The sequence below is a fragment of the Ictalurus punctatus genome, chromosome 6, assembly GCF_001660625.3.
Source record: "Ictalurus punctatus breed USDA103 chromosome 6, Coco_2.0, whole genome shotgun sequence".
Classification (NCBI taxonomy): Eukaryota; Metazoa; Chordata; class Actinopteri; order Siluriformes; family Ictaluridae; genus Ictalurus; species Ictalurus punctatus.
In genome coordinates this window covers 7,448,495-7,468,888 of record NC_030421.2, presented here as the reverse complement: position 1 = coordinate 7,468,888, position 20,394 = coordinate 7,448,495, and the positions used below count along the sequence as shown (strand labels likewise).

General features: G+C 36.3%; 2 protein-coding genes across 22 annotated transcripts in view; both read left to right on the top strand.

Annotated features, from left to right (window-relative positions):
• Positions 1 to 4,702, top strand: part of ccdc141 (coiled-coil domain containing 141) — a 48,177-nt gene extending 43,475 nt beyond the window's left edge. For 3 of the 5 annotated variants that reach the window (XM_047156218.2, XM_047156213.2, XM_017470258.3), the window contains exon 25: positions 502 to 4,094. In XM_047156218.2, coding sequence (XP_047012174.1) covers positions 502 to 775 — 274 coding nt within the window. In that variant the 3' untranslated portion in view covers positions 776 to 4,094. The other 2 variants (XM_047156214.2, XM_047156217.2) reach the window with 2 other exon arrangements.
• Positions 4,703 to 8,526: 3,824 nt separating this feature from the next.
• Positions 8,527 to 20,394, top strand: part of ttn.2 (titin, tandem duplicate 2) — a 181,850-nt gene continuing 169,982 nt past the window's right edge. For 16 of the 17 annotated variants that reach the window (XM_053680799.1, XM_053680798.1, XM_053680795.1 and 13 more), the window contains exons 1-11: positions 8,527 to 8,756; positions 10,347 to 10,450; positions 10,716 to 10,919; positions 14,653 to 14,940; positions 15,161 to 15,249; positions 15,335 to 15,546; positions 16,014 to 16,275; positions 17,803 to 18,021; positions 18,115 to 18,228; positions 18,780 to 19,016; positions 19,373 to 19,438. In XM_053680799.1, the coding sequence (XP_053536774.1) occupies positions 10,360 to 10,450; positions 10,716 to 10,919; positions 14,653 to 14,940; positions 15,161 to 15,249; positions 15,335 to 15,546; positions 16,014 to 16,275; positions 17,803 to 18,021; positions 18,115 to 18,228; positions 18,780 to 19,016; positions 19,373 to 19,438 (1,782 nt within the window). In that variant the 5' untranslated portion in view covers positions 8,527 to 8,756; positions 10,347 to 10,359. The remainder of the gene's footprint in view (positions 8,757 to 10,346; positions 10,451 to 10,715; positions 10,920 to 14,652; positions 14,941 to 15,160; positions 15,250 to 15,334; positions 15,547 to 16,013; positions 16,276 to 17,802; positions 18,022 to 18,114; positions 18,229 to 18,779; positions 19,017 to 19,372; positions 19,439 to 20,394) is intronic. The other variant, XM_053680786.1, reaches the window with a different exon arrangement.

Sequence of the window (20,394 nt, the reverse complement as noted above, 5' to 3'; positions counted from 1 at the left end):
GGAACAGCAGTAGGCAGGGAAGTTAATGGTAGGGTTGCCAGATTGCGCTATTGTACAAAAAAACAACAAAAAAACACCACTCTGTGCTCACGATCTTGTTTTACAGCAAATAATCGGAAAATAATTCTTAGAAACATCTAGAAAATTTCCGCAGAGTGAAAGTGCAGACAGTGTGTCTGTGATGTACAGAACAATTTCTACTGTAAGATCTATTGCAAAAATTGGGGGAGGTGAAGGGGGATTATGCAGTGAATAATGTCTGTACAGATAGCTTGACTCTTCGACCCACAACTTTTTAAAGAGTAACTGAACATCCCTTAATATAGCAACTGAAAGACAGAGATGCTGAGGTGAAGTCGACGAGGGCACACTTTCTAGCTTTAACACCACCACTTAACACCCCAAATGAGTGCACAAATTAACCTGTCTTTTTTTTTTTTGTTTTTTTTTTTTTTTGCTGTGCTGTGAGTGTGTGACGTGACAATTCACTCTGTGCTTCAGGTTCAAGAACGGACAGGAACTGCGCAGTGACGAGCGCATATCACTGTCCCATAAAGAAGGCAAGCATGTGTTGTTCATTGAGAGAGCGGCAGAAAGAGACTCGGGCCAGTATTTGGTTCGCGCCTCAAGCTCAGGCGGCACAGTTTCCTCCAGCTCCATGCTGCAGGTCAAAGGTAATAGCTGCTCAGACTTTGATACCCTCAAACTGGACTGGCAAACCTGCTTCGGCACCCTGTGTGTACTCCTGTGGCTCCTTTACTTGCTGGTGTTATAACACAGACACAGACCCTGAAAACATCACTCCCACTGCCTTCTGCTCATCACCTGCACTTGGTTTATGATTTCAGTTTTTTTTTTTTTTTTTTTTTAACAAAACTGACCTCTAGAGGTATATATTCAGCAGCATGAAGGTTTTTTTTTCTGTCACTTTAAAAGTCACTTGCTCACGATCACTGGTAATTAATCTGACACTTACTTAAACATTTAATTATTTTTTTTCTTTAGTATTCCTATATTATATTTGTTAATATTCTGTCAATTCTAATGAGTATCAATATATTTTCTTTCCCTAAGGATAAGGGGCTTCAAAGAGATTACATTATATTATATATGCATATATTATATGCCATATATATGATGTTTTTTTATTTTTTAGAATATGTTCTTTGTTTTGTTGCTCCCAGACTATTTTATTTATGTGATCACCTTGTTCTTTGGGGGGAAGGTAAACTTTTTTTTTAAATTAATGTTCTTCTGCCTCTACCATTAAAATAGTGCTGGTCATTAAATTTAAATAAAGTGTTCTGCAAGCTGTGTGGTAAACATCTCTCTAGTTCATGTGATGTGCTGTTTATGCATATAACCAGCATCAGATTTATCATAATATAGAATAGAATAGAATAAAACACACAGCCTCTTTTATAACCAATTTCCACTCTGACAAATGAAGGTAATGTGGTACTAGAACTTCAGCCTGAGCTTGCCTTGATTGTTATATTCCCCGTTTACCTGAAATATGAACAGTTGTGTTTTTATTATTAAAGTCCTTCACCAGCTGTGGAAGCAAACTACTATGTATATATTAAAGAATATACTGTATGTTGCTGCAAAAATGGGCCTGTTTGAGGAATTGACACAGGATGGTGAGAACGCTGCAGTTCTACATGTGGAAACACTATGGTGGTGAGAGAGGTCAGGCTAGAATGGACAGAATGGTTTGAGTTTATAGGAAGGCTATGGTAACTTAAATAAACACTCTTACAACAGAGGTGAGCAGAAAGTATCTCACAATGCACAAACCTCGAGGCAGATCCACTGCAACAGCAGAAGAACCTATCACGTTCCACTCCTGTCAGCCAAGAACAGAAACCTGATTCTACAGTGGGCACAGAATCACCCAAACTGGACAAACAGGATACAACGGTTTTTATTTAAAATCCATTATAACAAATATGGCACAACCCAAACACTACAAAGATCATCCAGGTAATAACATTCCTGTGATCAAGCATACTGGTGGTAGCACCATGCTCTACGGTTGCTTTTCGAGAGGACATGGAAATGTGGATTGAGCCAAATATAAGCAAATTGTTGGTGAGAACCTGTTCCTGTCAGCCAGACATCTGCAAAAATATATGTTCCAACAGAACAATGAGCCAAAGAAAAGGACAAAAACTATAAAGGAGTGGCCCAGATCTAAAATATATTGAAATATGTGAAACTATGTGGCATGACTTGAAAATTGAAATTGTAAACTTTCTGGAGGTACTGCATTACACATTTGGACCCCCCTAATGTCCATACCATGGTTACGTCCTTGCTTGGATTTATGAACTTAACATAATATAGTTTAGAAGTAAATCCAGCAAAAAATGCCCCTCCACCTAACCAAAAACTCCAACAACAAACAATTGCAAATAAAAATAAATGTCCTCTCACATTCAACTGCTTTTATTTCCAGCAAAATTCTTAACATGTGTAAATATTTGTACTAAAATAAAAACATTCAACAACTGAGACATTAACTGGAGAAGTTTCGCAGACATTTGAGGAACAGAAATGGAATAATGAGTCCCTGAACAAATGGGGGTCAATATTAAAAGTAACAGTCAGTATGTGGTGGCCTCCAGCTGCTTTAAGTAGTACAGTGCATCTCATCCTCATGGACTGCACCAGATTTGTCAGTTCTTTTTGTGAGATGTTACTCCACTCTTCCACCAAGGCATCTGCAAGTTCTCCATCACATCTGGGGGGGATACACGGTTACATGTCATTTTCCACTGCAAGGACGATCAGCTGTCCTTCCTGTCTCCCTGTAGCACCGTCTTAGACGTCTTACATTACAGACATTGCAGTTTATTGCTCTGGACACATCTGCAGTCCTCATGCCTCCCTACAGCAGGTCTATGGCATGTTCTCACAGGAGAACAGGAACCCTAGACATCTTTCTCATGGTGTTTTGCAGAGTCAGTAGAAAGGTCTCTTTAGTGTCCTAAGTTACTGACTGTAATCATCACCTGCCTGTAAATGGTTCGTGTCTAGGTTCATGTGCAATAATTGTTTATGGTTCATGGAACAAGCATGAAAAACATCGTTTAAACCCTTTCCAATAAATATCTGTAAAGCTTATTTGAATTTTACAAAATTATCTTTAAAATACAGTCTCCTGAAAAAAGGAAATTTCTATTTTAGTTTTGAATAAGTGTTTGAATGGTCATCTGGTGCCCCATCCAGGGTGTATTTCTGCCACACAGCCAGTGTTCCCAGAATAGGCTCCAGTTCCATCCAATAGGCTTCCTGACCAGTATAAAGCACTGAAGATGGATGGATGAATGAATGAATACTTTCTGTCTGTTGGGTAGCACTGAACAGACCCGTCACTGTTATCACATGGCTCCCCCACTGGGAGGATGTCTGGACCATCTGATAATGATAGTGTCATAGATAAGGACTTGGCAGTAGCAGGTGGGCTTCTTTATTAGAGAAAGCACTTTGTTACAATTGATAAATTTCAGAAGACAATTAGTGAAAAGCCATGCGTGCTTAAGAGGTACTTATAACCAGTAGTTAATAATGATACTTTAAAACTTAACTGAAGTATATAGAACGTTCCTCAAGCACCTTGTTTATGAAATTTATAACTGGGATATAAAAATGTACAAAATGTTCCAATTGCTCAGCCATGAGACTTGAAGTGTTCAAAGTCTACTTGTTTAATTTTGCTCTCAAGCTACGATGGCATCATTACGATGAACGAAAATCCATCTTGCTCAAATAGTTTTGTAAACAAACCATATTCAAGATGTACAATTCTGACTATACAGTACATCAGTAGCATGTAATATAACAAAACTGATCATTCTTTCAAGGAAAATATCCTTTTACTGGCAATGTGGATTCAAACGCGGATGTATTTGAATGCACTGGGACATGTTTTTAATATTCTACCGCTTCTAAAATATAATCGTTTAATATTTGTTAATGGAGTGTTATAATTTATCAATGTATCTATTTACAGCTAAACTTTTGAACTATACTATAAACTGCACTTCATTCCATTATACCAAACTGTCAGTAATAACGTAACCTGATTTCCTCAGTGTATGAAGGAGCCACTCCTCACTCCTTCTCTGGGCGAGAGAAGAAGACCTCCTCGTAGAACCCGTGAGTGAAGATTCCACATGCCTAAAGAAAACTCTGTAACAGGTCAAGAGGGCAAACCAGAGACACCATAAATAGGAAATGAACTGCCACTGCAATTTCTTGAATTGGGCAAAAATAACCTGGAGGTGTTTCAGAAAAAATTGGATATTTTTTTTTAAGAATTATCTACCACTGTATTATTTAATTTGAGTGAAAAACCAAAGTGGCTTTTATAAATTTCTAAAGAAATTGATGATGTCTGAAGCAATGAAATATGTACACTGTTTTTCTCATTACCATTTATCTTGTTTCTTGTGAGGTTTCTATGAACAGTGTGGATGTGTATAGACTTTCTTTTATGTTAAACTTTATGAAATGGGGTTTTAAGAAATAGGGATACCCTTGTGTATCTTTTTCCCTATTTAATTGACAAAACAAACTCAAAAACTTTTGACCGGCAGTGTATAATTTACGTTGTTCATTTGGGTCGTCTGAAATCAATCACATCAATCACTTTTCAACTTCTATTTGAAATAAATGATAAATAATACCAATGAAATCAGTCTGCTTGCTGCTTCTTTTCTTTAAAGCTGAGGGTAAAAGCAATTCACTGGGTCAGAGCTTGATTTGATTCAAGTCTCTTAAACCTTCCAATTTTATGCCATAATCCCAATCGTTTGATATTTTTCAAGTAAAAATGTAGAGACTGTTGTATTGCAATACAGTCAGTGATTTATAAGACAAGTTATACAGGCTACATAAAATCACAGCTGGGAGAAACACAAAAGGAAACTCTTAAAGAGATGAGCACATGCTTAGAAATGTACCTTATAAAGGGTTGTTTAAAAATGTCCACATGTGTACTGACGAATAGAAGATGCATCCATGCATACATATTGTCTATGCATATAGAGTTCAGTTTTAAAAGTCTGCATACTACTAAGATTAAATGAAGAAGAAGAATGTAATTTAGTGTGTTAGGTTTCGCAGATGATTCTAAATAAATTCTTCAAAAAGTTCACACAGTTTGAAGTGTATTTACCAGCAGGAAAAGTAATCATTGGAAAGTTTTCATCACCCTTTCTTAACGTGATATAAATATCTCTGATAACTCACACGCCAATGTTTTGCCTTTATAACAACCTCCAAACTCTTCTGTCTTCAGACCAGTGTTTGAACTCTTTACCATTTATATGCTTTCCTATGGGGAATGTAAAATTTTGTCCTTGATTATAAAACTCCAGCAATACACAGTATATGCAGCTCCAGCTGTCTTTTATGTCATGCACTGTATTAATTCTCTTGCGATTTAGAGTAGTTGGTATTGCCTATGCATTAAAATGAAGTGAGTGGTGTCTTAATGAATAGGTCTGAGTTTCTTAAAACCATCAAAAATCATAATTAAATGATAAAGCAAACATCACATTAAACATGAACACACTCTTGCTATCAGTTGAGATGTTCTTAATTTTACAATGCCTTTATGAATTGATGTACTGATGACTCAGTGAATAAGTTATATAAACTTACAGTATGTACGTGTGAGGTTCTCCGCTTTGGCTTAATTGTCTAATAATGCCTAACGATGCTAACTAATTACAGGACTCTATTAGTAGGTTCAAATCTCACACAGATGAGACGAAGGGCTTCTGCACTAGAGGTAGGAGTGTTGGGGGTGCAAATTGTTGTCCATTCTGTGTTAAGTGTTGAGAATGTTGGGGGGTTGCCGATTGTAAAACCAAATGGAAAGGAAGAGGCGGGACAGGCCAAATGGCATTTGCACAACGTCATAATCTAGTCAGAGTAAAGAGTGCTAGGCTCAAGTAAATAAATTACATTGATCCAAAATATTGTCAATATATCTTGCCGATAGTCCAATCAAAAATGCTATCAACTCATTTTTAGAACAATCCGGTTGTAGGTTTAGAGTAAGCCAAAGGTGATGGTGGTCGAGACAAAAACTCCACGACACCACATGAGGTAGAAATTCTGAGAGAAACCAGACTCAGACTGGAACTCAATCGCTTCTGTTTGATGCTAGATAGCAGGATTAGAAACCATTAGAGTATACAGGTGTAGAAGAGTAAAGATAGAGTAAAGATACTGTAAGTGTTTTGAAGTGTTATGTTCTTTATAAGACCTGGGATGAGCACATGATTATGTCTTCATGCATTTCTTATGTATGCTTTTAAAGTATCCAAGTGACATTATTGAAACAAGGGGGAGACTTGGACACAAACTTTTTTGGGAAATTTACATCTTTATGAAATCCACGTGGAACCATCCACAACAGCAGAAAGTCACAAGAAGCTCCAAGCAGAAGTCGGTATATATTTCATGAATAATTAGAATTGGAGAACGTCAGGAATTGTGCAATCTTTGCTACAATAAAGAGTGTTTGTTTACTTTTAAAAGCGAAACATTACCAGGTATAACTTAAAGCTAACGCAAGTTTATTTATATTACACAACTTCATAAGCAAGGTAATTCAGAGTTCTTTATAAAGATGAGATATTGTGAGGATTGGTAACACTAAATTGCCTCGAGATTTGAATGAGTGTGTGAATGTAGACTGGTGTCTCATTCTTATTCAGGGTATATTGTTGGGATTGGCTCCGGGTCCAGGATAAACTAGGATAAATCTGTGACAGAAGAATAAACGAATGAATAAAATTAAATATGTTTAATGATTCAATTATAAAAAGAAACGAGAAGTGTATGCTAAAGTACTCAAGGCTTGTTAGAGATTTGCTTAGGGATTTTAAAAGGCATAATGCACAGAAATAATTTTATGCTGCCTTTAGTCAGTCTGTGCACATCTTTCAATAATTTTTATAAAGTGCTTTTAACAAGAGACATCGCCATGAAGCAATGTTACACTTAAATATCTGACATCTGGGAGTTTGTTTCAGTTGGGTGCAGTATGTGAGAACTGCCTCAAACTAATAGCATAGTAAAGTTTCAATGCATGCTAACAAATTTTAAACTTTCCTTTTAATGGTTAAATCTCACCTTTGTTATCAGTTTGATATCAACTTTTGTCTTTTTGAATGAACATTAAAGACACCTACATCACTTTTTTATTTTTATTTTTAAATTTAATCTTTATATACAGTAATTTGTAACTTCAGTGAAAATATCTTGAATATAGTCAAATTGTTCTAATATTTCCTATTATGAGATTACATAAAACCAAATTTAAGATTATTAAACCTATTTTTAGACATTTTTTAGGACATTATTAAAAAAAAAAAAAAAGCTTGTTCTACTGGCAAATAATTAAAAAAATTTAAGTCAAGAATTAATCTTATATTTGGTTCAGTGTAAGAGGAAATAGATAAATCTGACTGTATGTTGTGTATGTGTCTTTGGAGATAGAATATCAGAGCTGGGAGATCGGGAATGAAGTGTCAGGGTGTGAATTTCACCTCAGGATCTCCATGAGGTCCAGCTTAATCATGTGTGTGACAGGCAAAATAACACAACAGTACATTTTGAAATGTTGTCTGACTTTTTAGTTGTGTGTATGTATAAGGCACGTTTGAATTAATAATAATAATAAAAAAAAACTACAAATAGATTTTATTTATTATTATTATTTTTTTTAGGATTTGCATGTTTTTTTTTTTTTTTTTTTTTTTTTTTTTTTGTTTTTTTTTTAAAAGATCACTGCTTGCCATACTTTGTGTTAGTTTTATGTTGTGAATATACAGTAGTACATTTGAATAACTTTGTGTTTCACAATATTAAGTATACCACGTGATGGTCAGAAATTCTTTCTCGATGGGTCACTAGCTATGTTTAACTTGCCTTACCGTCTCTATTTTAGCAATCTGAAAACCCATCTATCCCTCTACAGCCATATTCATTGCTCTTAGTATGATTTGGTGGGTTCTATAACCATTTCAAGTTTGAAAGGGTGAAGTGCTTTTGGGAAATTAGAGTAAATCAGACGAGTGTTGGTGTGTGTGTGTGTGGCATTTGTCTCCTATTAACAGTAAGTGTAAGCAAAGAGGAGAACCCTTAACCCTTATTGACAGGGACAGTCTCTGACTTTCATGTCTCATGTCAGTCTTTATTTTTTGTTAATTTAGTCAATGTACACTCTGAGGATTTTTTTAAAATGTAGGACACAGATATATACCGTGTGTGTGTGTGTGTGTGTGTGTGTGTGTGTGTGTGTGTGTGTGTGTGTGTTTGATAGGGGGTTGGTGAACATCCTGTATTACAGCCTGGCCAGTGTTAAGTGAGTGGCAGGTGTGAGTTTGCATAAAATGGCCTCTATCTCCCATGATGCCCTGGCTGTCCAATAGGCTGTTAAGATGAGGTGATGATGCCGTCATGTCTCAAGGTATATAAAGTAAAAGTAACGTATTAGCACTTCTGAGCAGTTGGAGCATTCCCAGCCTTGCCTCGGGTGTAGGGATTGCTTGGAGAAAAGCAAAACTACACGGATTCCAACCTGTGTAGTTTTGTTTTTTGGGAATATTCTCGAGGCTCAACCGTTCTCACATTGGATTTTGGAAAACATTTCTGGATAAGGAGTTTGTTTCAGAAGACTAACACCCCTTTGGGCTCCGTCCCCACAGTTCAAGGCACTCTTGTGGATACAAGTAAGTAAGCTTAATGCCCTTGTACCTACATCCTGGACACTTTCAAAATGTATGCTTTGCATTTTGCCGTTTTGTGATGTAAAGATTTTGCAACAATAATAGTAATAATTAGATGAAACCCTGGCTGAGACATGCTGTATGCACGTCAGTGGCCCTGCTGAGTTGTGGGATAAGGAGGAATAAAGTAGACCTGTTGTTTCACACAATAATTGATTTTAGATTGGAGTTTTTTTGTCCCCCTCAAGGTTATTATATGGTGCGATGATTTGAGAAAAGCCAAGAATAGCCTGTGATAGCATTAGAGTGGTGTCCCAGCTCAACCATGATGTCTTTTTAAGGGAATCAGCAGCAGGGCTATCAGTTGCACCTCCAGCTATGTGCCACATGGTGACTGTCAATCAAGCAAACTGACTGATTATTTTTAGATCCAGCCTTTTGTGATACTGGGGCTTCAATTACTTGGGAAGTTTTTAGCTTTTCCCCAAAAATGTTTCACTCCTGAAGTTATCATGAGACAACTGATCATGTGACTTTACCATGGTATTCTTTAAGAATTTTGGACAGATTGGGTGATCATTTATGTTCCATCATGACGGTCTCTTTCAAAACTTTGTGCTTGGTTTGGTTGCTAAAAGTAGTATAGTTACTAGCAGTTGATGATTTTTATGTGTAACTCCCTTGCTAAGTTTTATAGGACGTACTATTTAAAAGTCATTGCTGCTATGTTTATACAATGGAAAAAATACATTTAGACCTAAAAGTACATGCACAATAAATCGTACTGTGTGCTTTTAATGGTTTGAGCTCAGCATGAATGATAATTTTTTGCACATTTTTTGTTTAATTGGACTAGGTGAAGTTGAATTTAACATGTATCTACTTACTATTCAGAGCCACTTTATCTGAGCATCAACTCTATTGGCACAGATGCCTAAGCTATTTTAGGTAAAGGTCATGTGCAGCTGCCTGGCCATTTTACAAGTGCTCTTACAAAATCTCCTATACCTATTAGGAGCATTACCTCTATTGCTCATTTTTCATTTATTATTTTTTTTTGATTGATGGTGAAAATATTTTGTTAAAGATTCTTAATTTATATTAGAAACATTTAAATAATTCAGTGATCATGTCACACCAGTCACACTGGTCACTATGAATCAACTATTCAGTATCATTTATACGGACACATCATTATAATAGCTAAAATAAACCTCCCTGAATAAAACGTGTTAAGCCATTAAATTTGGATATGTGTGTGCTGGAGGAAGTTGACTGAAGAGAAAAGGCATTGTAAATGAAGTGACAGATAAACTAAAGGCACCAGTTGTTACTGTCATGTCTGTGAGCTGACAGTCGATGTTAGATGTGAAGGTTTGGCCTAACAGTCAGACCCCATGGAGCCACTGATCTCTCAAGTGACAAGCTGCTCTTCAGCCAGCTGCTGGGGAGTCACTGCAATGATTTATTCAGTTTAACTACAGCTAAAAATACCCAGCTCGTAACTCTCTTAATTTCTTTATAATTGCAGTTGGTTGACTCTTATGTGTAAATAAGCATTAATCAGTGTTTTTTGATTTGTCTTTCTTTAAGGGTGCCCACCATCATGACAACACAGGCGCCAACGTTTACACAACCGCTTCAGAGCGTTGTGGCACTTGAGGGTAGTGCCGCAACGTTCGAAGCCCAAGTTAGTGGTAAGTAGGCCTTTTGATGTCTTGTTTGCGATGAAAAATGAAAAGGTCCTGAAATGTACAGTAAGCACTCAAGAACATCAATTGTACATTATTATTACATTATTAAAAACTATTTGAGATTTCTGACAGAAAATAATTATAAAATTCACAAGATATTTTAAGCTGAACGTTTGGTTAATTTTTATATTATTTAAGTATTTTTTAAATGGATGTAATCACAACTAAAATATCTCTTGTTAATAAGACTCTCTTATTATTGGATCAGGTAATCCAGTTCCTGAGGTGAGCTGGTTTCGTGATGGCCAGGTTCTTTCTGCTGCCGCTCTGCCCGGCGCTCAGATCTCGTTCAGCGAAGGCCGCGCTGTTCTGAGGATCCCCGCCGTGACAGCCGCACACAGCGGAAGGTTTTCTGTGAGAGCCACCAATGGCGCTGGACAAGCCACTAGCACTGCTGAACTCCTGGTTACAGGTAGGAGAACATGTCCTAGACCAGTGGTCACCAACGCTCTTCCTTGAGATCTACAGGTTTCATCTGCAACCAAAATCTATCACACCTGTTTTCGTTGAACAAGAACTTCTTAAGGCAATGACTAGATGGTCAGGTGGGCATGATTATGTTTGGAGCTAAAGTCTTCAGGAAGGTAGATCTCCAGGAACAGGGCTGGTGACCACTGTCCTAGATCATTAGGTTGCCATTTTGTTACATTAGCTGTGTCACAAATTACTAAATGGTTGGTCATGTCACTGGACAGCTGCATGAAAACAAATTTTGATTTAAAATCCAAACAATCCAATTAAACATTTTGCTTTAAATTTACATACATGCCCTAGTAAAATTCTCCACTGACGCAATTGCATTTTAGTAAAATTTATACTGCAGTATAAATGTAATAAAGTTGGTATAAATGGAATTTATGTCAAAAGAAAAATATCTAAAATTAGACTTAGTATTGAGGCACTCTGGCTTTGTTAAAATGTAATTTTCCCATAAGACAAAGAAGTATCCAACGTTCCACACTTCTGGGTATTAAAAATTAACTACATTTCACTGAATTTCTCAGTGTGAACACACTATTCACACACAAAAATTATGTGAAGTATGCAATTTGAGCCTTTGCTAATGTGTTTTCTCGAGATCTTGAAAGTAATTAAAATTTGTACACTCAACACTGTTTTTCCACACGTCTTAATGTGTTTTAATATTTTTTTATCGTGCATATTAAAAAAAGATTGCATATGATTACTTACCAAAACTTTTCAAATGTCATGGCCAAATATGCCTCTTATCACAGTTCATCTGATCAAGTTTGGAGAATAGTCTAAATCAATTATCACTGCTGTTAACGTTTAAGCGCTATAATAGTACAAGTCAGGATTAAGTCTAAAAATCCAGAATTAAGTCTATAGGTTATGGTTTTGTTAAATGGAGGTCTCTGCCAAATCAAAATGGGATATGCTGTTAAAGACCCATATCCTATCCAGGGGAATTCAAGACATGTATTTATAGTACAGTGTAAGTAATCTCTAAGGTACAACAAGTGATGACGTGATTTATGTCATGGTTGAAAATATCTATCTGGAGCATATCTAGTTTGTGGTTATATATACTGTGTATATACTCAATATATATTCATCCCCAATTAGATGCTATGTTAAACTTTTTTGCTTTCGGTTTATTTCTCATGTTATTGTATCAATGTGAAGCAGTGGTTCTCAAAGCTTTAAAGCAGTTATTTAGTGATTGTTTTGTAACAGTGGTGAAAATTACAAAACAGCATTATTACAGATATTATATTTATTATGGAGTTCTTATAGTTAATAGCCTGTTTGACTAGCTATTTGATTTGAATGAGATTTGTTTAATCCAAATCTCAATAACCCCCCGCCCCCCAAAAAAACAAAACAAAACAAAAAAAACCCAAGTAGTCCTATAAATAATATCAACTTAATTAGATTTGTGTGTGGAATGTTCAGTAAGAGAAAGTGAATAAATAGACAATTGAACTCATCTAAATCTCATTAACCTGATATTTAACATCTCAGTTGGGTTATGTTAAAATAAATCTGTGCTGAGGGGTTGAATTTGAATTTGAATTTGATGGGTTGATTTTATTTCACAGTTCCTGGTCTGAATACCCACAAAAAGGAATCTGTTTTTATCAGTCCTTGTATTTAATATCTTTGATTTTTGGAGAGGGTCTAAAGGAAAGTGCTTGGTTAAAGGAGCTGGTCTAGACTCGGTCAAAAAGCTCATGTCCCAGCTAATACTCACGTAAATCCTGGTAAACTCTAGGCATAGTGGCTTAGATTGTGTTTCTGTATTGTTTTAAATTGTGTTTAGATTATATTTGGATTGTGTTTACATTGTGGGTTAAAATGAGATTGATGTGATTGCGTTTTATGTTGCGATTAGATTATGTCTATATTGCGCTTAAATTGGCTTTAGATTCTCTTTGGATGGTGTTTGGATTGTGTTCAGGATTTGATGAGAATGTGTTTAGACTGTGTTTGGATTGTTATTGGATAGTGTTTCTGATTATGTATTTTGTTTTGATTTTGTTTGGATTGTGTTTAGATCAAGTTTACAATGTGTTTGGATTGAGTTTGGATTGTGTCTAGATTGTGTCTAGATTGTATTTGGATTGTGTTTGGATTGTGGTTAGACTGAGTTTAGATTGTGTTCAAATGCCATTTAAATTGGGTTTGGATTGTGTGTGTGTTTTGATTGTTTTACATTTTGTTAAGAGGCTGTACTTAGATTGTGCTTGTTTTAAAATTGTGTTTGAATCGAGGGGTTTAGAGTGGATGCGTAAATGTGTAGCATTTTCCCCTTTCAGTTTCAGGCTCTGTTCTCACACTAGCCAGTTCAAACTAAAGCTAGGACAGTATTTTGTATCGAATCCAAGAGCTATTGCTAGCTAGTTTGTTTGCTAATAGCTAATGGTAGTTCAAAGGTATTCTAAAGCTATGTCTCTTTGTTTCATAAAGCTTAATGCTATAGTTTTTGATGTAGTTTTATTATTAATAGCTAGCACAACCTAGTTTTAGCTGCAAAGAGTTAAGGTTATATAGTTTTAATATTAAGAGCTAACAGTGGTGTGACAAGTTTGTTGCTAAAAGCTAATAGCTATACTTTGCTAAGAGCTAATGCTTAGTAGCTTTGATGATGAACGCTAAAGCTAAGAAGATTGCTTTTCCAAGGCTCAATACTAGATTTGTAATATTAAGAGCTGATGCTGGCTAATTTTTATAAGAGGGAATGCTAAGTAGTTTTGAAGCTACAAAATATATGAATCTTTGTCTTGTAAAGGTTAATTCTAGGTGGTTTAACAGAGATACTGTTTGATGGTTTAGATGATAGGTAAGGTAAAATAACATGAATTTATATATATATATATATATATATATATATATATATATATATATATATATATATATATATATATATATATATATATATATAAAACAGCTAACACTAAGTGACTTGGTTATAAGCAAAAATTCAAATTTTAAAACTAAATAAGTCAAAAGTAAGAATAACCAACACAGTTTACATAACCAAGAAATTTTTGTATTTTAATTGAAGGTTAGTGATTACATTATGTAATTTAGGCACTTTTTGTAGTAATCCTTTAAACCCTATATATGTATTTGTATGTATAGTTTTCATATGATTGCCAAAAATCATTCTTCTATATGTGTGTATATTTTGTGAATTACAGTCTAACAACATCACACATATATCATTAGATAAGCAATAGTACAAACAATTTTTTTTGTGCTAATCTGATGACTAATGTCATTGTAATTCAGGTAGTAGAGGAAATACTACCTGAATCTGTGATGCTTTACCTTGGGTCATTGCTTTAGTAATGATACCAACATGATCAGAATTACTTCTTCTTCTTCTTCTTCTTTTATTTATTTTATTTATTTATTTTTTTTTATATAAAACCTGTACTTGCTGACTGAAATGAAATGTCACCAGTGGTTGAGATTAGCGAAAGGTAGTCTATGTAAATGGCGCACTCGTAGTTAGTCTTCTTTTTTTGCCTTAGAAATCCATTGGTAGTTTAAACCATCATAATCTCCTGTATGAATATACCATACTTATAGTGTTAACAGTGATGCATTTTGAGAGACTGCTCTTGATCTAGGTGTTAGGTCTGGTCTGGTAACTCTATGTATGAATTGTCTTTCAGCGGAAACAGCGCCACCCAACTTTATTCAGAGACTCCAAAGCATGACAGTGAGACAAGGAAGCAAAGTGAGACTGGATGTCCGTGTGACAGGAATCCCTACACCTGTGGTGAAGTTTTACAGAGAGGGAGCTGAGATTCAGAGCTCCGCTGACTTTCAGATTATTCAAGATGGAGACCATTACAGTTTGTTGATTGCTGAGGCTTTTCCTGAAGACTCTGGTACATACTCAGTTAGTGCCTCTAACAGCAGCGGACGTGCCACTTCAACTGCAGAACTACTGGTTCAAGGTAAACTCACACAATATAACTGTGGATTGTATCTTAAAGCTTTTTAAGTAATGTGAATTCCAAATATGAAAGCAAGTATTAAATGGGTTATGCTTCAAAGGCTTACTTGATTTATCTCCTCAGCTAATTATAGAAATCTCTATGACTTGAATTTTGTTCCTTATATCAGAGTGAGTACCAAACTCTGCATTGCTAACTAAAGTTACAAACTGTTGTGCAGGTGAAGAGGAAGCTGTGCCTGCTAAGAAAATTAAGACAGTCATTTCAAGCTCTCAGATGTCAAAAACCCGCCAAACCAGAATAGAAAAGGTAATCAATATTCCTTAAGCAAGCCGAGGTTACTGTTAACACTCAGTGATGCTTTGTTAATATCTGGCTTTTGTTCGATCCACAGAAAATGGAAGCTCGCGTCGAGGCCGGGTCCATGCAGATGCAAGTGGAAGGCGGTGTTCTGATTCAACAGATGGCACACAAGACTCCACCACGTGTGCCACCCAAACCAACCTCCAAGTCTCCTCCATCCCTTGTGACTAGAGTTTCAGCTACTCGTCAACAGTCACCTTCTCCTGTGAGGCATGTGAAGGCACCCACGCCAACTCCTGTCAGGTAACGACTTACTGAATTTTTTACATCGTTCATTTATTTTAATGCGGCATGGTAGCACAGCAAGTAGCACTGCCACCTGACAGCTCCAGGGTCCTTGGTTCCATCCTCAACTTGGGTTTATTTTGGTATTGAGTTTCTTTCAGTGTTTGTGTGGGTTTCCTCTGGGTTCTCGGTGTTCCTCTGAAAAACATGCAGGTAGTTGGATTGGATACTTGTATTACTATCTGCAGCCAGACAAATGGCATTGTGGGTAATTTAGAAACCATTAACCAAAGTAGCCTAATCAGCCTAATCAGAATTTCCTTACAAAATAAATCTTGTGATGTGACCTGAAGATCACACGTTAATTACAAATATTAATATTCAAATCATTCAGGGTGGATTTTTACTTTAGGTTTAATCTGGAGGATACAAATAAAACTTTTTAGTCTAACTTATCCAAAATAATACTACTTTTTTATTTTCAGAACCGTGTCTCCCTCCACAAGACTGTCCGTATCACCCATCAGACCTGTCAAGTCCCCGGTGATGACCCGCAAACAGATTACAGTGAGCACAGAGGTCTTGCCTCCGTGGAAACAGGCGGGTTATGTGTCTGAGTCCAGCTATGTAGCCAGCATGGCAGCTAGAGCTACACAGGTTCAAACCACTACTCAGGTCCACATGGAGAAGCGTTGGGAAGGCTCCATCGCCATGCAGCAACAAGTCAGCGGTGTCGCTGTCAAAGAGGTGAGCAAAATACTCAACATTACTTTCTTGAAGTTTGAGCTGAATCGATTTGCATCCATATAAAGGAGTTTGTCCTGCCATATGTTGCACAATATAAAATCTACATATTGACCAGGTATAAATGAAAGGTGCCTGTGGCTTAAGTATCTGAAATGATGCATTAATATGTGTCTACCTGCAATGCTGAAGAAAACATGAGCATATATTTTGTTTTGCATCCTAATTTTACCTGCATGTGTGAAAGGATCAGCAAAGCATGGATGACAAATCTGTTGCTGTTGCCACTGTGGTGGCAGCAGTGGACCAGGCTCGTAGTCGCAAGACTTTTGCTGGCTCAGCAGAGCCTCACGGTGTAGACAGCACCATTGCTACTGTTCCTCCTGCACCTCCGACCGAGCAGGTAGTTTGGTCATTCAGTGATGTGGTCACCCATCCAACCCTTTAATTCACCTCCATCTTGGTGCCTCCATTGACTTCCATGAACTCAAATTTCATCTTGCCTTCCCAAGCTGTTATGTACATTTTCCTTCATTACCTTTTTCAAATTCATATTTCTTGTCCCACCACTGAGAAATATATATATATATATATATATATATATATATATATATATATATATATATATATATATATATATATATATATATATATATATATATAATTTTTACTATTTTTTCTGACATCTCTGGAATCCCAGAAACCCAAGAAGACTAATTTTAAGCTTTCTCCTCCACTGTAGAGTTAGAAAATATTTAATATGTGTAACCAATATCCACACTTGATATTAACTGCAAAGCATCGTTCACGTCATCTATGATGAAACTAAGACTACTATTATTTTCCTTGTTGGCAAAACAGATCAAGCACATTTCATCCATGACACTTCTTGAGCAGTCTAGTGAGAGAGAGGCCATTGGTACTCTCCCAGAACACACAACAACTATGGAAACAACCTCTAGCCATTACACATTTGCCTCTCAGGAGCAGGTACCTCAATTCAAGTCATCGTTTTTGTGTTCTGAGCGCATTCACTTGGTTGCACTGAGAGCACTTTTGTATGAAAAGTTGAAGTCCACCATTTCAACTAACACCACACGGAGCGATTACTTCATCTCTTCAAATACATTATACGCAGTATACTTGCATTTGAATGAGAGTAAACTCACTGCAAACAATATCATCTCGAAAAAGAAACATCTAGAAAATCCAGAATGTGTATTAAGGGCCATATTCATCATTGAATCTGAATATGACTGTAAGTTTATAGGATGCATTTTAATTTTTGCTTTCAATATTTATTACTCTCTGTGATTCATTATTGTGCACCCAACTTACTAACATCACTTTACAGCGAACCTATGACTCTTGACATGCTGGATTAAATCTTAAACAGAAAAACACTTCATTGTGTGCTACTGAAATGCTGTGTTTTGAATTTACCCACAGTGTATGGATTTGAGGGTGTCTTTGCCGAAGAACATCATTTTTGTCTATGTATTAGATTACAATTGATATTATTATCGCCAGGGTGTTGAGAAAAAGGCTGGAGCTGTGGCTACAGTGCTTGCTGCGGTGGATCAAGCACGTGTACGAAAACCTGTGCATGTTGAGAGTGCTTTGGCTGAAGAGGAAATCGACATAAAGCAGCTAAGTGCTAAGCAACAGGCTGCAAGTAAAATGGAGGTGTTGCAAATTCCCAGTGATATACTGAGCACTTCCACCGAGCAGACCGTTCATGTCAGCCAGGTTAGAAGTCTTCCGTGACAGGCTAATTGTGTTCAGTGAAAGCTGGTGGTGTGTTTCCAATTCATCAACCTGATTTCTGTTGATTTACATTAGATCCAAAGAACTACTGAGGTTAAGGCCCAGGTGGATACTGGCCTTGCCCCATCCCCAGTTCCTCATTTCACAGTTTCAAAAGTTACTGTTCCTAAACCTGAACATAGTTATGAGGTAAGAGCAAGTAATATCAGGCAAGCAGAAAATAACCTCATAGACAAATCAGAAACATTTATTCTTACGATTTTCAATCAGACATCAGTCAAATTAATATATAAAAATGATTTTCGTTCATTTCCATCTGACGAAACCTCAGTTTATCCTGCTTGCCTGACATGCAACTTTAAGAAAGTACTGCTGATGACAATAATCAAAAGCGAAACTTGTATTTGCCCTAACTCTGACATTGTACAAGCTAATACTAAGCCATATACTCATTCATTCTAAATATAAAAAGTAATCCATCATCCCAAAATAACTTCAGATAAAATTGTTTAATCATTAGAATTAACCATATCATTATAATTTGGAGTTATGATTCTTTCTCTGTTTATTTCTAACTTCTGTTATATTCTCCCCCCATAATCCATTCCATCCCATAATCCCGAAGGAATCACCCCTTTTATTCATGATTCACATTTGAAGTGGCTAATCAAAGAAACAGTAACCCATGTTGTTTTGAATTATGCCGTTTTGATTCATGCTGCTCTCCTTGGGTTGGTCAGGTCTCAATAGCTGGCTCTGCTATTGCCACACTACAGAAAGAGTTGTCTTCTACTCATACTGCTCAAAAGATCATCAAGCCTGTCAAGCCTCCAACTTATAAGATTGTGGAGACAAGACTGACTCCAGAACCCACCCCTCCTCCATTTAGAGATGCCACCGAGCAATATCAGTCGCATTTCGACACAGAGTTACAGAGACAGATAGGTGCTTCGTATACAGGGGAATGGGAGACACAGGTTTGTAATTTGGGTTGATGCTTGCCAGATGAGCTAATGTTTGTCATTAATCTCACCAGTAGCTTGTCATAGTTGTTTTGGTTGTATATTATTTGTGTAGTTACATATTAGTTCAAAGTTTACCTCCTTAACTGTGGATTACTCTACTCGCCTCTACCTGCCTCATCTACCTGCCTCTTCTAATTACAGTATTGCCAGAATATTTTATGCACTTTTCCTGCCTTTACCGGCCCGCCAACTTTTTTTTTTTTTTTTTTTTTTTTTTTAATTTTAACCCATTGCCCGACTGCTAACTCGGGTGCTATCACATGATCTTATTGCCAAAAGTATTCAAAATCATGTTTTGTATCATCCAGGTTCTTGAAATAGCTGCAGTTCCCTCAGCTGCCAAGGAGCCAAGTATTCCTCCAACTCTTGTTGCTGTAAGTATGTGCACTGGCTTGATTGGTATTTGTTTAATGCAGCTTTAGAACAGTTGATTACATGCTTTAAAAAATATTATAATACAATAAAAACATATTCTAGCACTAGGGGTTGCAGACCATTCATTTTAGTAGTTGACTGGTAATTAAAACAAAAAGTTGACTAGACATCTCCAAAGTTAAATCAGCAACTGGTTTCAGGGCATTACTGTTTGTAGGCTATTTTATTAATGTGGTTAAATGCTGATAAACAACAGCAAATAAGGCATCAAACTTCAATTAACAGCCATATACAGGCTACAAATGACATTTCCATCTTTAAAGCTTTTTTAGGCTACACACTGTTGACAACAAAAATGAAGGTCATTTCAAGAAATGTGCAAAATAATACATCTGTGTATTATATTAGAATATTTAAAGCCATACAAACTATGTATGTAATGCGTGCAACCCACGTCTCTGAATACTCTTCTTTGCAAGACTCTGGTTACGAAGTAACTCACAATGTCACAGTGGATTTAAATAAAATCTTAATAGTCTTTAAATGGCAACAAATATAACTCTGGGAGTGGGTGGAATTTGCGAGTATTCCTTTTGGGGGTAGACATGGGAGTTAAAAAACAGCCCTGTAGCCACCACTTTCCCAGTGTAGTCTTAAACAAAGTGCAGTAAAATTGGTAGAATTCTACTTCAAAGCAATCTCATTTTTAGTCTGAATTTCTTTGCCTCACCACTCATTTTTTCCCTACTGTCTTGACTAGTTGACAGCTTCCCACAGTGGAGACTAGTGTATGTATGGGTCTATGCAACTCCTATCAAGCACAAGCATGCAATACATTGCACAAAATAATAATAAAAAAAGAGCACATTTTCAGTAGCACATTTTATTAAACATTTCATTATTGAAAATAAGTCAAGTCAATACTTATTTAATTTTGATTCCGTCTTTCCTGAGA